Source organism: Manacus candei, unplaced genomic scaffold, assembly GCF_025592945.1.
Source record: "Manacus candei isolate 608988 ecotype Guabito, Panama unplaced genomic scaffold, ASM2559294v1 h1tg000049l, whole genome shotgun sequence".
Classification (NCBI taxonomy): Eukaryota; Metazoa; Chordata; class Aves; order Passeriformes; family Pipridae; genus Manacus; species Manacus candei.
The window spans coordinates 13,164,871-13,182,815 of record NW_026138097.1 but is presented as its reverse complement, the minus strand read 5'-3'; the positions used below and the strand labels follow the sequence as shown (position 1 = coordinate 13,182,815).

At 41.8% G+C, this 17,945-nt stretch overlaps 1 protein-coding gene across 6 annotated transcripts in view; it reads left to right on the top strand.

Annotated features, from left to right (window-relative positions):
- The window catches only part of PHACTR1 (phosphatase and actin regulator 1), a 301,109-nt gene that overhangs the window by 142,419 nt on the left and 140,745 nt on the right, over positions 1–17,945 (top strand). Inside the window, exon 1 of one of the 6 annotated variants that reach the window (XM_051799187.1) lies at positions 15,345–15,991. The exons of the other annotated variants lie outside the window; for them this stretch is intronic. Coding sequence (XP_051655147.1) covers positions 15,739–15,991 — 253 coding nt within the window. The 5' untranslated portion in view covers positions 15,345–15,738. Of the gene's footprint in view, positions 1–15,344; positions 15,992–17,945 lie in introns of those variants that run through there. 6 annotated transcript variants of the gene reach the window in all.

Sequence of the window (17,945 nt, the reverse complement as noted above, 5' to 3'; positions counted from 1 at the left end):
TTGTTTATGCAGTTTAGCTACACTTTAGGTATTGTTGTATCTGGAGAGATCTTGCTGATTTAGTGATGCCCTAATAATCACCACTGTAATGGGCTCATGCTACATAAGGACTGAACTCTGCTAGAATTACTATAACTGAGTAGTATATTTTCTCCACTCTGCGTCCATAACACAATATTAGTGTCTAAAGCAAGACATATAGGAGGCCTTCTTTTTCTGATATAAACTTCAGTCATTCTCTTTGAAGAAAACTTCCCATAGTGTTGCCAGAGAGGTTTTGAGTATGGGGTTTTTTTCTTTGAAAATTACATCTGTAGTCATGGGTTCACTTGTGTCATACTAAGCAATGCATAAGACATTTTACAGCAATATTTGCATGTATATGCATTCACCTTAACATGGCTGGGGAGTTTAATTCCACATTAATCTGGGCATCGTCTTTATAGTAGTTATGTCATAGCTTTATGGGGGAAGGTAAAGCTGCTTCCCACAAGACAAGGCCAAAGTGAAATTTCAGTGTATATACAGGAGGAGAGTTATCAAACAGAAGTTGGTCTAGAACTTTTGTTTTAGAAAAGGCCTCAAAGTATTGTGGTAAATAAAGGAAAACATTTCTGAGGCATGAAGGGCGCCCAACTTGTTTTCTTTTCAGAGACATAGCCTCTTTTCTTTTCTGAGGCATAGCCTTGGAGACATAGATGTTCTCAAACCTTGAGGCTGAAAATGCAGCTGCATATCAGACCTATTTGGCACAGGAAAAATATTACTTGGTTGCATTTTATCCATGAGATGAAGCGGGGGAAGGTGAGGGGGTTGGAGGTGGTGCATGGGAATGGGTGATTTGCTTGTGTAATATCCTATGACCAGAATCTGGTAGCATTATGTTTTTATCAAGAAAGTGTGTTCTCCAAAGGTGCCAAATTTCACGTAGTTGAATATATATATATAAAAGACAAAATCTGATATCAATGACTCCCTTTAAAAAGTCTAAGAAGCAATGAAGATTCATTTCCTTAGCTTAGATCTGTATCTAGCCTTAAATATTCCAAGTGTTTGTTTCAATCCATCTCTGAGAAGAAAAAGGCAGAGGAAGGTATGAATTAATTCTAAAACCTTCAGATCATATACCAACATTAATTCTGTATTTGGATCAAAAATCAGTGCTAATGATCAGAAAGTAAGATTTGAATGCTCTGCTCTGAGAAGCTATCCGGAGTAGAATGAGAGAAAATAATAATTTTAATTGTTATTGGGGAAAGTAGTGCAGGAAATGGTTTTGCAAAAAAGCATTGATCAGGACTGTAATTAAATGTTATCTTAAAGAAATGAAGAGAAGCTCAGCATAGATTTAGTTTTTAAAGCAAGATGGATTTAGAGTGCTCCAGATGTTTTGCTTAGAACAAGCTTCATTGACCTGGAATATCAAAGTGTGCCAGTGTACTTACTGGAGCATCATTAATGCCTCTGGTTGGGTTTGTTTCAGAATCTTTGGTTTGCATTTCAGTGTATTTAATTTTGTGAGCACGGTGAACTACAGGCAATGATTAATCTACAGAGATTAAAATTATAAAGATATACCAAGCATCTAAACACAAAACTTTGCATTGTGTCTTCTCTCTATTCTGTTTTGGTTTTAACTAAATCATCCCAAGTGTGTAGATCCATTGTTTCCTGAAAACTATTTTTACAAGGCTTGCATTATCAAAAATCTTTATCAGCACAACTGTGTTTGAAGAATATTTTCACATTTTTAAGAGACCTGTGCCTTATCTGACCTGCCATCCAGGCACCTTTTGTAGACAAGATATCAGCAGGTGATGCCTGAAACAATTGAAAAATTAACAAAACCCTCTGTAATCTTCATTAAAATGATAACTAAACAATACCTTTTTTACTACCCGTCCTTCCAACAAGTGGAATATTGGAAGTTATTAATTTACAGAATGTTGGCACACAGTTTTAGACCCTTAGGAATAAAAGATACTGATATTTTAGTGTCTCTTGTCTCAAAGACTGCCATGCTTCTTGTCAACAGAGGCAAATGAGTCAGGCTTGCAGCACCTCTTGTACCTGCTGACACATGGAAGAACTGCTTTAAACTTTACAAGTATCTATTATGCAGAGGCAAAGTGTGTTTTCTGAGTTGCTTCTGTGAAGCAGTTGAGTTCTGTGTTCTATATCTGAGTGACCACACTCAATTTAAAAATGTGTGAACAAAACCAAAGGTCATGGACATTGTTCTTCATGCCTCAGGATCCTCAGGATCATGAGTCTTCCTTACTATTTTTCCAAAATAGTAAGGATCTCTTGATAATTGTCCCTGGATGATACGTCATTTTGTCAAATCTAACATCACCAGCTCTGAAACTGGACAGCTGTAAGCCTTTGGATATCCAGGGCTATGCATTGGAAATCTCAATGTTTGTAAAAGGGTCCCAATGTCACCATTACTATGCAGCAAAAATGCTATGTTATATGCTCAGAGTCAAATGAGTCAAGAGACAGAATGTAAAGATAATAGATTTATTCAATCCACGGGCTTTTAACAAATGCAAGAAAACATCAAAAGAATAAGGCAACAGAACACAGTAGTTTATGTGAGAGTAAAGAAGTTCCTTGACTGCTCTACCACCTCAACTAGCTTCTAATTTTTTCTCTTGAATCAAGCTGCAATCCTTCCCCCTTCCTTTGTTGTCCAAAATGTCCACTTCTGTCTGTTCTGCTCAGAGAAGGCACAGGAAGAAATGAAGGAAAAGAGATCACCTCCCGTGCCATCCAAAACTAGACTCCCTTTGTCTCTCCTTACAAAGCTGTGTTTCTTTCTTCCTAACCATGCAGACATTTCTTTCCACCTCCTCCCTCAGATGCTTTATTAACATTACTTGGTTGTACCTCAGTTAGCCTATTCCTGCCTTGGAGACATTCACAGCTCCTGAGTCCTAGTCCTAAACTCCACGCTTCAAACTTCATAAAATTGTAACTAATACAATTTAACTCTGGAACAACTGTCAAAATGCAAAATCTAATTATATGGACAGTGCAGCCTAGAATGGGGACCTGAAGACTAGTTAATCCCCCATCCACTGTCCTTCACACCATTGGTTTTGCGCCTTCTAAGTGCGTGAGGAAATTGATGTTTAAGAAGTTCGCAAAGTCCAGTTATTCAACGTGATTATACTGCTGCAATATGGTCCCATTACACAGATTCAAAGTAGAACATGCAGCAGAGTAGCATTGGTTAATAGTGTGCTAGATGAAGCACACTTTATTCAGTGGTGCACAGAATTTTGAATCTGTGCTAGGTCAGTGACAATGACAGTGGACTGCATCAGTATAACCCCACTAACAGGTCAGGTCACTACAGTTTCTCTGGGGTGTCTGTATATTAGCTCCCTGTCTCTTATCCTTGCTTTATTTCTTCTCCCAGGCTCAACTAAATTTCCTAGATTCCTTCTCTCCTCCAGCTTCCCTACCTCTTTTTGTCCCTTAATTAAGTTTCTTTCTCCACTACCTTTAATCTCTTCTCATGTACTTATATACTATTCCCAAAATGTAAAAAACAGAGGTTTCATAATCCTGAATTGCTAAAAATTTCTTGTAATAAGGATCTGAACTACAAACTGTGGCTTGCAAACACCAGTGGTCCTCTGACAGTAACCCAGTAGAAGAGGCAGTTGTCCATTATCTTTACACAATGTTGTTTATAGCTCCTGCCAGCAAGCCAAAAGCTGATGCCATTCCTTGGTACCAACTAACACGCCTTCTCTTTCTCACTAGGGGGATTTGTGAGAACAGAAGCAGACTCTTGAAAGATGCTGATGAACATGATGGCTAGTAAAGGGCACCTTATGTTCTTTGCTTCTTTATATAGACTGCAGTTTTGCCCAACAGGCACTGTGCAATTTCTAAATGCCCAGACAGGAAGAACTGGCTCATAATTGAACATAGATTCAAGTAAAGCTCCGGCACGTCATTTTTGTAAGACATTGGACAAACTATGCCATCTTTCTCTTTGTCATATTTAAATTATAATTTTGTAGTTCTATCTGCTTGAATTGCAATCTTTTTAAGGCTGGGCTGTTTGAACAGTACCTTGTTTAAAGCCCTGCCTCATGCAAGTTGAGGTGCTTATTACAGATTACTTATGAATAAGCCTTTGTCCCAAACAGCTTACAAGAGACCAAGCTCATTCCACACAACCTGATGAAATAAATCAAATGGCATTCACGTTCAGTTGGTACTGACTTGACCTGAATTCAACCTGTCTGATATGAAGATGAAAATCTTTCCATGTCGTTATAAAACGCCTTCAACCATTAATCATCTCTAATTGCTAACTTCATTATCCCCTAGCTAAGCAGCAAACCAACTATTCATAATAGTTTTGTCATAAGCTGCTTTGTTCTCTACAACCCATATTCTTTGTTTTCTCGTCTTCTTTCCTTTTAAGTCCTGCTTCGGTCAGAAGAACAAAAGAAAGAGCAAAGCAAACACTTGTTCCCCATTAACAGTCCCTGCCTTTCCACTTGGAGGCCAAATTGGCCTCACAAAATTTCTGTTCCTCTCCCATGTGCAGCCACAGCTAGTGCCCTGTTTTGTCAGGGCTGGTAGCCTTTCCATTTCCCCCTCAGCATGTTTCTGTGTAGACATCAACAGTGAAGCCTCAGGCAGGCAGAGCAGCCCTTTGTCATGTAATACATGTGTTTCCCAGGATAGTTGTCTTCTGGCAACCAGCATGTGGAGGTGACATTCCTTTGGATGGAGGTGGCTAGGAAGTGATGGAGGAACCTTTATCAGGAAAGGTTACAAGGCATAATTGCAAAATATGCATAGTTCTGGATTTCTTGAAAAGGCTAGAAAAATGGCAAAAGATGGCTGGGGGGGGTGGAAAAAGTAGTTTCTTGGTATGAAAGGCTTATTTGCAGCTTACAGTGTATGAGATCTCTCAAGAAGGAAAGCTTCAGGTTCCAGGAGGAAGAAAGCCAAAAGGCTTCCCTGGAGAAAACTGAAAAGTTGTTTATATTCCCATGAGCACAACTCACCACCTTTTTACCAAAGGGCTGTAGCATGGTCACATCCCACTCAGATAGCTCTTCTGAGTGGCTGAAAGCTGTTACCCTGACAAGCAAGTTTGGACACTTGCAGTTGCAGAGCGCAGAAGTACCCTCACACGCACACGCCTGTGAGCTAGTCTTTGGCCTTAGACTGCCTTTGATTGTTAGCTGAAAAGAGTACAAGTCTGAAGAGGATACTATTGATTGAATGTTTTAGAATCATAGAATAATTTAGGTGGGATGGGACCTCCAGAGCTCAAAGCAGGTCTAGTTAGATCACATTGCTTGGGGACTTACCCATTCCAACCTTGAAAACCAATAGAGATGGAGATTTTATAACCTTCCTGGGAAACTTGGTCTTATGCTTGGCTGTAACTAATCAGTAGTCTCACTTTAAGGCCTTAATCTGTTGTGGAAAGGGGAAAGTATCTTTTTATGCAAAAGTGCCTGCTTCAGTGCAAGCATCACAAGAGAATGTAAACTGTGTTCTTTTACAAATCTTCTTCCAGCATGACCTTTAAGTACTGTTTACGAACTCTAAGTTCTTAGTTGTTCATGGTGATGTAAGGAACATAGATATGTTTGACCTCTTAGTATACATTTTGTTGATGTATTTCCAGCAATAACCCATAAAGTGATTGAAAACTTCCATCTGCTGTTGGCCTCATGATGCACTTAGAGCTTTCCCAAAGTTTTCAACCAACAAAGTCTTGAAGCTGGGATGCTTTAAGCTCAGAGGATTACTGTTCTAGAGAAAACATGAAGAAGATCATTAGGATAAAAAGTCTGTTAAAATGTCATAGTACATTGTATACTGCAGTCCTAAGCTCTGCTGGGGCCCCTTGGAATCTTTTTGTAATACAAAGTAATAAAAAAGGTCTGCAGTGGGTTTTACCACTGTTTTGTTGCATTTCCTCCACTGTGAATGGAATGCGTATTGTACTGCATCCTTTCTAGTTCAGCCTTCAGTCACACATTCTTCTCTGGTTTAAACCTTTGGGAAAACTAAAATCCAGCTCTTTATGATACCTGTGTCCCCTGGAGGCTTAGGTTTTGACAGGTAGGCGTTATGGATCATGCAGGTGGAGCAGTTGAATCTTTAAAACCTCAAAAATTAGCAAATATTACTAGTAAGTTTTTATTTCTTGGGAATAATTTATACACATTATGGCTAAGATTTTGAAGATTACTATAGGTATGTTGGTATACATTATGGCAATGCATCACTGAAAACGCTGAATTAGATTTTAGCTGTTAATATTCCCTGCTTTTATAAAAGGCCCTGAAAAATTACTAAAATCTAGCCTGGATCTTGAGGCATTACCAATGGGCAGGCGTTAAAGAGCTTGGCAAGATTCGCATGATAATATGTTCCAGCAAAAACTGATTATACAGCTGTTTCTTCAGATCCTTTAGCACACCGCAGCTTCTTTGTGTTGAGCGCTATTCAAGGTTTTAAAGATGCAAACAATGCTTAATATGGCTTTTTGTCAGCAAGATCTGTAGATGGTGCATGTATTGTCTGTTGGTGTTGTACAGACTAACCTGGTTATGTAAACTATGGGAATGGTAGGCAAATGATGATGTGGGACTGATACAAAGCCAAACTTTTCCCTCCATACTTTGTGCTTCATACCAGTCCACAGTGAAAGTACAAACAGTGACTAAGAGTCAGACTAAGAGTCTGATGATAAAAAATGGGACACAGTAGAGATAATAGGGGCTAATGAGAGGACAGTAAGAATCAGTTTTTTCTGCTTTTTTTTTTTTCTTGGAGAAAGTAAAAAGCTCCTCATGCAGATTTCTGTGCTGTTCAGAGGACCCTGTGTTTATGCTGAAGGAGAAAAGACTGAAAAAGAAGCTCATGATAATGTCAGAAGATTCTTGCTTCATTTCAGTTCTGCAAGCTGCTAACTCACTAGGTGATATGTATAGAGACTGCATGCTATTCCTAGAGATTTGTGTTGTCTTAATTTCTAATTTGAGAAAAATGTGAGCACTTATTGAAGTGAGGTGATTGACAGTATGTGCTGCTGTCAGGCCCAGTGGAGGCAGATGCTTATGAAAGCTTCCCCCTACAGCTTTGCTAGCATATGTACCTTAATCATCCTTTGCAGCTGCCTTGGTACTCTTGGTTCCTGCACTGTTCATGTGTGATTACAAAGTGCTTTTCAGTGGTGGGGAAGCCTCTGAAGGTTGAGAGGGTCTACTGTTTCAAAGGCAGCCTGAAAGTTTAAGTGTCTGTTTGCAGGTTTCCTCATCTTTTCTCCTTCCCTTCATCTTCTTTCTCTTCCTGCTCAATGTTACTTCCCTTCGCCTCATGTTACCATTTGAATCTGCCTGCCTGCCTACTCATTTGTACCTCTGTTAGATCTCATGAACATTTAGCTTGCTCCTTCAGCTCAACCTCTCATCATTCATCTGAGCTTGGTCAGGGTTTGACTTCAGTGGACTTGCTGTCTGGCTTTCCCCCCACATCCATCCTCCAAAACCTTTTGCATTTTATGACTTTCTCGCATTGCTTCAAACACAATGATACTGAAAACTACAGGAATGGTAGTGAGCTGTAAAACTGAAATGAAAACTCGTCAGTTTTGTGTGGCTGTGACCCACTCGTGCACAAGAGACATAGCAAGTCCCAGGCCATTGACCTGGAAAGCTTGGTTGAGAGTCTATAATTGTGTTACTGCAAATGAGCTCTTTGGGGCCAAGTCTGTCAAACGTATTCTTCTTCATTTGCTGTTTCTTTTTTGTGTGTGAAAGTATTCCCTAAATGAGTGTGCTTCATGCACCATCATACCCCTGACCTTCAAGTAAACTGTTCTGAAATAAAAGCAACAGGCTTAATATGAGTCATTTATAAAGCAAAAAAATCCAGTCATCCCTATTATGTACTGATCGTAACTTTCTCTGCTGTAGGTTGGTGATCTCAGTATCCAGTAGAGAGTTTCTGAGATAATAACCATCTGTTTAATTGCTTGGAAATAAATCTTTTGGTCTGCCTAGCAATTTCAAGCCACACTCTTACTTATTTTGAATGTATTACTTGAAAAAAGATTCCTACAGTGTGATCCTTCTCCATAGTTTTGGCCTGAGAAGCAACAATAAAAGTAAGGATTATCAACAGGGAATGTTAGTCTGTATATTCTGAGAAAAGCCATGCTATTTGATATGATCAGGAATTAATTTGATTAGTTCTGTAGATAGAAGTGTGAGGGCAGTTTGTGCTGAGAGCAATGCTTGTGCAAGCTGATTGACTTCACTGTAATTGCCTGTGATGGAAGTTCAGTTTGACCTATTTTCTTAAATTTTCCTTAAAGCCAGATGACTCAGACCTTTCTGGAGCCAGGGTAGACAGATCACTGTATATAGCTCAGTCCTTCAGTGCTGGTGATAGGGAATAGAAAGTCTTAAACTTATGGGATTTTGTGATATTCATGTCTATCCCACACACTCTAAAAGGGATAGAGTTTCAGGATATCCCAAGCGGCAGGTCTAGAACGACTGAGGTTTTCTTGGGTGTTTCAAGTTAACCACCTAGGATTTCCAGGCACTAGCAATGACAAGTAGATTTTTTCTCAGCATTGTTTCTTTTGTTCTCATCTTGAGATGTACAATTTCTGAGAAAACAGCGAGAAAACCATAGTGGCATCCTGAAAGATGATGATCATGACCTGCTTTACTGAGCTTTCTTTGCATGCAAGAGTCTCCAGAAAAGGCTGTCCTAGGTTTATCACAGTAGAACCTTGGTAGGTTCCATTCAGTTTCAGGTTTCTCTGTTGAATGTTGTAAATCCAGGACTTCTGCTGTATTTTCCTTGTTAAGTCAAACATTTGATTTTGTCCAAATTAAGGTTCTTGTTATGAAACAGTTGTAGTGCACAGCTCTGGAATCCTCTTGTTGCTTTCTTTGCTTTGCTTTTCAAACATGTAGTTTTACTTGGAGACAACAAAACACAAAACCATGAGTGCCTAGTTTCTGTATCTGTAGGAAACAGTATAAAACTAATGCATTATGTGGGAGCAGTTCTACCTGTTTGTCACCCAGAGGTGACCAGTACTTGACTTTATTTACTCTAGAGGCTTGGACTCCTCCTTTGAACCTTCCCTCTCCCTTTTTCATGTCTCAAAGCAATTTGGACAAGAATAAGTCATATTCAGTTTTTTTCCTCCAGGGGCTTGTTAGGGTCACAGGTATGCACACAGGCACACTCTGCCTTCTCCCCTCAATAAGGCTTTTGTAGCAGGCTGTGGGGGAACAGAACCTTCTGTGGAATTATAGATGCAGCCTGATACCTGGCTGTGGGTTTGGTTTTGTGAGGCTTTTAAAAATATTTTTCTGCATCTATAAATAAGACAGCTCTGATTTTGATGAGAGGAAAGCAGAAGGTGCGGAGCTGTTACTTTATTTATATGCAGTAAGAAAAAGGTATAGTGGGGCGGTGTGGGGTGTGAAAATCCAGTGTATATTGTACTTTATTCTCTCAGTGTCAAGCAGGGACTAACTAGCAAGGAAGATGCTGCAATGTTGTGAGCCTTCCAAGTCACGAGCACTATTGTGTTTTGGTATATGTTAAGATGTGCAACCATCTGAATTACTAAATTGACCAGGCAGAACTTAATTCAGATTCCTCCTCAGTTTCAATCTTGTAATTGCACTGAGGTTTTTGGAATTGCTTTTTGTTAACTTCAAGATAGGAGCAATATCATACTCTCAGTTTAGAACATGAAGGGGTGCTGCTGAGTCCCAGTTCATGTCTCAGCTCTATCCTGTGTGTATTGTCAAGGTAAAAGTAGTGTAGGTTTCCATTCTTTTGGAAAGCCAGTTATGCAGGATGTACAAAGTCCTCCAATCAGATCATAAAACCGTAGGGCATGCCACATCAAAATTAGATACAAAAATTCAGAGTGGGTTTTCAAAGATGGGAGGTAATGACCTTCTTAGGACTGTAGTGACTGGTGGCTCTTGTGCTAGGACTTGCAGTAAGCTCTGCTTGAGCAAGAACTTCACCTATAATTTCAGCATAAAGATTGTCTCTTCCTTTCAGTGTCATCTAATGCTAATGGTTGCTTGCTCAGCTGTTTTACAAATCCAGACTCCACACTGGTTCATTGCTGATGCCCTTAGCTTCATCAGCCTTTGGGCATTAATTGCACATATATATTTGGGCATTCAAATGGCAATGGCTCAGCAACTTTCCATCTGTCCTGCTAGGTAGGATGACATCTTCCTTTTTATCCTTAGAAGGCCTTTGCCATTAGTAGTTCTTCACTCTTGCAGCAAACAGGTGTTTCTAAGCTTATGTGGTTTTTGTGTGTAACCTTTTCTGTTCATTTTCATCACACCATATGGCATCACACTGAAATAAAGCAGGGCTTCTCCTAAATAAGGAGATAACTCCATCATAGCAAAACCATGTGTAGAGGATGTGGAGAGCCCGGCAGGTAGAGCAAGAATGAGACTTGTGATGCTTCAGAAGTGTTGCTGAATGTAGAAAAGCCAAGAAAGGGAATTTTATTTCCTTTCTTCTTCCTTCAGTTTGCCTTTGTTTGTGTGGCACTCATCACCTGGATCTCTTGGGCTTGTAACTGCAAGGAGTAGTTGGGATTGTTGCTTAAGAATATGTTTATAGCTGCAGAACTAAAAAGGTCGTATTCTATTTTGGCCTGCAGGAGTCTCAGGGTGATTCTCCCTCCTCTTTGCGCTCTCAGTTTTGCTGATGTGCCATGTAGTAAGCAGAAATACTGTCAACCTAGCACCCTGGAGCCCCTGCCATGGACTGGAGTCCTCCTGCTGCACTAACTGCCTTGCAAATAGAAAATATTTGAGTATCTAGGTTTAAGTTGTGCCTTGCAACTAGAAAGATTCTCTACCTGGCAACAAATTACGTTGGCAAATGTCAGCTGTCCTGAAATGGCTTTGGGGGCATTTTTTTGATAGTGAATTAAAGATGCTACCAAAGGAGGTACTGTGTTAGTGGCTGATTCCTGTGTTGTAAATTGTACGTATTTTCCTTTTTACTCCAAGTTGACCAGTTTGTTTCAGTATGTGTAATACAACATCAATGTATGCATTAATCACCAGAGCAGCTGGCAATTAGTTAATTTATCTTTTATCTCTTTTTTTATTCTCACTGGGATGTGTAGTACAGTGGGCAGAGGAAATATGAAGAAAAGGAAAATATTTATAAAAAATTGCCAAGTACAGGGGCATCCCTGTAAAAACATCACTGCCTAAATAGACTGTAAAACATGAATCATGGTATTTTGGCTAGAAATACTAAACTGCTGAGAAGTGATGCTGCCTTGTTAGACTTGCATTTGTCTAGCATTTTCACATGGACAGTGTCATTCTGTTACCCACAGCTTCTTCAAGGGAACACTACAGCTCTCCAAGACATCATTTGATTTAAAGAAATAAGGATGAGAGGCTTCCGCATGGGTTTTGTTTTCCACCCATTTGTGCTGGAAGTAGGAGGGAGCCTGTCCTGCCCACACAGAAACCTCCGTGTTGTTCAGCTGAGGGCTGTAGGACAGACTTCAGGGGTGTCTCAACTGGCATTGGGCATTTGCACAGTGCCACAGCTTGGAGAAAGAAGAATAAATATTCTTTTCTTGTGGTGTGGAAAATGCAGCCAAAAGCTTGCCTGCTTTTTGAGGGCACAGTGTCCCAAAAGAGACTCTTAGCCAAGTGATCTATGACATGGAGAGACGTGGTCCAGGGAAAAAGGGTGGTAAGACAGTGTCAGGCCTCAAAGATTTTGATGCAGGTATGACCCAATATCTCAGTAGTCTTCTGGTTAACGGGGATGCTGATTTCACCTCTTCTTTATGGCACTCTCCTTAATGGCAAAGGCTGCAGGGGGGAGGCACTGAAGGCTTGGTTTCCCAAGCTTATAGAAGAAGCAAATGTGGGCTGGCAATAGAATGCAAGTTTGTTGATTCACTGTCAAATAACCGTTTGACATCCTGTTCATTGATTTTGTTGTCCACTGTGCAATAAAATTATGCCAAGGTTTGTAGCTGTGTATTGAGGCAGTGAAAGAGTTATTACACCTTTTTTTTTTTAACTTATCTTTAAAAACAAGGCAAAACAAGTAGTTTTCTACAGGAACACTGTAGTACCTTTGTTGTACATTATTTGTCCTGGAACTGATTAGCAGTGGCAGCTTTCACCATAATTACACAGATCATAATTAAACATATTTTTGTTTTATGAGCTGTGACAAATTCAGATTCTCTATAAGGCAGCTCTTAGGAATGAAGGCAATTTGCATGTTATAGCGAAGTGCATGTTACAAGAGACATACTAGCAGATGGCTTCAGGGCTTGTTTGCATTCAAAATACATGGCACCTGCAAGCAAAAATACACTGGGCTTTCTCCATAATAATTCGGGGTTCTTATCCACATGGAATCAGTGTTAGTCGCTGGACCAGTTATTTAATTCCCAAATGTCCCCAAACATGTCAGAGCAACTGGGCTTCTGCAATCTCCTGGGATTTGCTTGCAAAAAATTCTGTCCGTTCACGTAGTATTTGGTGGTTCTTTCACAGAATGGAGTACATGTGAGGCTGGATTAAAACATAGGTGATAATCTTCCAGTTCCCTGAGAAAGGAGTTGCTCCTGTCCCTCCCTAAAAATTGTTTGGGGTGGGGAGATAATAACAGAGTCACTAAAAATGCAGTGTTTGAATACCAAGTCTATTGTCAGATCCAAGTTGAATTTTACAGTTTTAGAATAAAATGACTTGGAAGAGTAGAGATAAATACCATTGAAACAAAATGCAGTGAAACAAAAAAGCTTGAGTTTAGAATGTGTGAACCATTTGGACTAAGCCTAATGGAATTTTTCCTCTTTCCCCTCTCATTTTGCTATAAACAGTAGATCTCTGTATTTGAAAGGTCTGTATGTTTCCCCTCCAAACACTTTTAGAGCACCTTGGAATATAATTTTATAAAATTTGTCTGAAAAACAGAAATGTCAACATCACTGTTCTTTAGCCAAGGAGCTGAGATATCAAGTTATTGTAAATAATTTGTCTGAGGTCACAGAGGGAGGCTGAAAAAGACTGATGACCTGACCCAGATTTTCATATCCTAAGTCGTACCTAATTCCTGAACTACAAGACCATTTGCCTTACAGGACCAGCTCTACTGGTCTTCAGCTCTGCTGAATGCATCAGTCTAGTTTCCTTTCTTAAAACGGGTGAGACACAACACTCGAATACTGCCCTGAGACAACAGATATGACATTCCAGTTTTGAGTTCACCCTGCATTTCGTTAACACTCATACTTCCCAAATTCAGGGAAGTTGACAAGTGAATGTGCTTTCCTCTCTTGACCCATTTCCATAATGCAGCAGTGCTGAGTACCAGTGACAGCTCTGAACTGTAGGCAAGTTCAGAAGGTGAATTATGGTCATATCTTCTGCTCACCTAATTATTTTCTGAATCACAACCAAACTGAAGGTGTTCTCAAAAGCAATGAATAAGCTAGAAGGAATTCCACTGCAAGTGTTGAACTGCTGTATGACTGGTGGGGCATCAAACTCTTCTCAGCCTTTGCTTTCCAAATGTGTAACATAACAAACAGTATCTCAGCATCATGCATTCGAAGGGGTGGCTTCTCAGTGCATTAACTCATAGCTACATGATGTGCACATTCGGGGAATTCACCTGCTTCTTCCTGAATAATTCTGCATTCCTTGTTCTCCTTCCACTTATATGAAACGGGTAAGAATTTTAGATGAGCAACACATGCAAACTCAAGTCCTTTGGGGCAATACATCACCTGAGGTGACCGACTCTTTTCGGCATAAACGCATATACATAGCCCAGTGTGTAGGATGCTTGCGTGGCTTGGTGAACAGCATAATTCTGCTGAGACTATGCTTCAGTCCGTATTTCTATGAGATCTGGTAGCACCTAGTCTGATTTGTGAACACTGCTGAGGAAAGTAAAGCCTTGCATTTTTTGCTGTATGTGACATCTCAAGGTTTCAACTCTCAGGAGCGCCAGGTGAGAAGTCAGACCTGCATCAGAATGACGCAGAAGAAGTAGGTCAGCAGTTTCGTTTCATGCATCTTCTGTGTGCCTCTGTGTGTGTGTGTGTGTGTGTGCAGGCGTGAACTTGAGAAAATGGAAAACTGTAGCACTGAATCCTTAAGTTTCTGCTCTGGCTTCTCTAGGCAAAAATCTCACTGACTGTTTCATGTGCAATTGAAGAGAATCAAGACTCTTTTGGCCTCTTGTTGCAGTAAAACATGTGGCAACAATATGTGGAAATGGTAAAGAATTGCAGAATGAGTGGATTTCTTTTCACAGCAAACAAGAGCTTTGGCTAAAAATAAGGAGAATGGTGTTATTCTTTGCCATGTTTCGTCTGCCCCAGTTGCACTCTCTCTGCTTAGTGCCTGCCAAACTGATAGCTTGCTGAAGATTTAAAGAAGCAGCACTCGCATTACTGTAATAGCAGCCAGAATAGCTGAGGTTATCATCTCTTCTTCAGGCTTTCCTTCCCAAACCCTGCCAGAAGCAAGCATCCCACCTTTGCTCCCCTCATTCTCTGTGTCACAGGCACTGTCCTGAGCTGCTGCTTTGGCCGGTTGGGCAGCTTGGGTTGCTAACTATGCCATGAAAACAGCACATTTTTGGGGCAACTGGGCAGCAAGGGATTGACAGCATGTCTGGCCAGGGATTATAATCCCTCTCAGGCTGGGGGAGTTTTGGAAGTGCACTGCCCAGGCTACCAGCAGCCGAGAACGATCAGGCTGTTCTCTGGAGCAGCTGCAATTTGAGCAGGAGCCAAGGGCGACAAAGAAGTTCATCCCCCAGATAAGCAGTCGAAAGGAAATCAAGCTGCCAGTCAGGTCAGCCTTTTCCACCCAGGAGCAGTCCCGCTGCAGGGGGACCTGGGCTGAAGTCACTAGGCAATGCCAGCCACTGTCCAGTGAGCCCTGCACGGCCCAGGCCAGGAACCTTTTCTGTCTTTTATAAGAAGCAAAAGGGGAGAAAAGTCAAGAATAGAAAGCGGGTGGGGTCTGGTTTTGCTGGGGCACCTGAAGCAGAGTGGCCCCCTACCCCCAGAGCCGCAGCTGCCTGCAGAGGCGCGGGGAGGAGGGTCTGCAGCCCGCAGTCAGCCTGCTGTCGGGCAGTCCTTTGTGTGTAAAATATTAATTCATCGGGACAGGCTGCCGTGCCGGCCCTGTTGCCGTGTTCTCCAGGCCGAAGGATCGCGGCGCGCTTGCAGGGACGGCGGCGGTGGCAGAGCCGTGGCTGTGCCCGCCGTCCCGGAGGGCCGCGGCCGACGGGCGACGCGGGGCTCGGGGCTTGCGGGAACGGGGAAAGGCATGGGAGAAGCGGAGGGAGCGAGAGGGGGAGGCGAGGGGAGGCTCTGCCTCCTGCGTGTTCGCAGGAGGTATCCAAAGGTGTGCCAGGCTCCGCCGTGCCGCCAAACCCGTGTCCGGCACCCGCGGCTTAGGGATAGGCTGGGAGCGGGCACACGCTGACCATCCTCCAGCCCAGCCCGGGGGATTGGTTCAGGATCGGGGTCGCGGAGGGCAGGCAGCAAGGCTCAGGCAGCGCTTCTGCCTGCTCTGCCTCCCGCCTCCCCCCTCTCCCCCAGCCCTCCCCTTCATCCCCGTTGTGTGTGTGGCAGCTAAACACCGAGGCGAGCGGGAGCGGATGGCGGATTGCATGCACGCCAGGCAGCCTGGGATGCTGGCTCTTCCTTCTGCTGGCTGCAGGCAGGGCTCGGTCTCAGGCATGAGTGGAGAGAAACCTAAAAAGAAAGCTTTCTATCTAGTGAGGATGAAGCCACTGAAGGAGCCCACCAGCACCACTAACAACAATGTCTCGTTTGTGATACAGTACCACATAGGCAAGGAGATCAAACACATTTGCAGCAACTGCAGTCGCGGGGAGGAAGCCCGTGACGGTGAGTGCTGAGATGCTGTGGGTGTAGGACCGAGGCAGGGGAGCGCGTGTGCTTGCATGGGGGGTGCGCGGACATGTGTGCGCTCCCGTCGGAGACGGGGATGCTCGGCTTGCTCCTCTACAGATCCCAGGGAAAGAGGAAAGGGAACGCGGGAGGAATGCACTGGGCACTGATTCAGGCTGTCGATCAGGGAGATGCCAAGAGGGACAGGTCCCTTCGTTTGCCACAGAAGCTTTGTACTAACAGTTAAGGCAACAACTCTTTTTTTTTTCTTTCCCTTTTTCCCCCAGTTGTTCTAGAAATTGCTCTTTGTATTGATTGTGTTTTGTTCCCATTCCCATGAATTTTAGATCAGGGTTTTCTGCCTTGATATATCAACTTTTTTCTTATCATGCTGCAATAGAGTTTGCTTGACTCAACTCACTATCTGGAAGGACTGATTTACCTGGAATCTGACTAGTGTGATTTTCATGGTCCTGTCAAATGCATGGGGGAAATTGTATTTTTATTGGAATTAGCATAGTGCTCTTCAGACAACTGTTCTCATCCCTTCCCCCTCTCCATTCGGGACTGAGCAAAACCTGCAGAGGGTATTCAGAGAGTGAAGGTATAATTGATCACAGGTGTTGCTACAGGTAAGTATATGCTTTTTATGTTTCTGGGAAGGCAGATATTTGAAGGTAACAATGAAAAATTCTTTGGATTTTGCCAAAGTCAGCAATTAGAAGAAGCTGAGAACTAAAAACAGCATAAAAGCATTCAGGAAAAAATAGCCTCGCAGATGTTACCCCACATTCTTTTTCAGTGTTGTATTACTTTGTTTTGCTTTGTGGATTTACATGTTACTTAGGACTGAAGGCACTCGGCTTAGGACTCCCTATTAACAGATGTGGTAGACAGATCTCATTTTCTGAAGGTCAGGGAAAGGCTTTTTTTGGTGATAAATGTGAGTATGAAAGTGTTATTGTTTTCTGAACTGAGGTTCTTAGTAGTTGTTGGCACTTCATTTTTCAGCTTTGTCATTGAGGCTGGTATTATTACTATTATTAATAATAATATTTTAATTAACCAAATCTGCTTTCATTTGCTCTATGCAAAAGAGCAAAATATTATTTGGGATCTCATGGTCCTTTGTCAACCACAGGTTTTCAGTTTAATGAAGTAACTGTGGTTTTGCTAGTGTCGCTTCAGAATTAGCAGCCTGCTAGTGTGATTATAGTTTTCTTTGATTAAAAAGCAGCTAAAGCTGAATGGAATTGCTTTTGGTGGAGAGGGAGAAGATAGCCTGAGAACCCTGGAAACCCACAGTGGGTTAAGCACTCTTACTGCTTATGCCAATACAGCAGAGGGAAGAGTCTGATGAAGGCTATACAAAATGTTGAGTGTTTTCTTTCTTCTTATGTGCTGCTAGTGACAGCAAGCCTCACAGATATTAAATGAAGAGCTATGTCCAGCAGTAGTAGTTACTTTACAGCATTAGTGTGGTTTATTTATCCTTAAAAGCAAATGAAACCATTTGTTAAAATGTGCTTTCCTAGATTAATCAAAATGACCTAAAACTTGGTTGCATCAACGTCTTTTGCTGAGGTTTTTTTGCAACCTTGTACTTGACATCTTAGCACAGTAAGAAAAGAACATGCTTTCCTCCCTTTTAAGGCATACATGTACACATGGATGCATACGAATGTATAACTCCAGTTACTTTTACCTCCTAGCAGACAAATAGGTATGTATTCAAGGAGTTTGCTTTCTTTTCTATATTTCATTATTTAGCTTCAAACTGCTAGGTACTCCAAGGGGAGGGTATGCCTCTTGACAGGAGATAATCTAGTAACCCTAGAGAGGCAAAGATTAGAGCAGAGAGGCTCCCAGCCAGCAGGCTTCAAGAGCATCTCATCGGTCCGTTTTCACCCCCTCCTTCTGTGGGGTAGGATTTCATTCCACCTCATGCAAA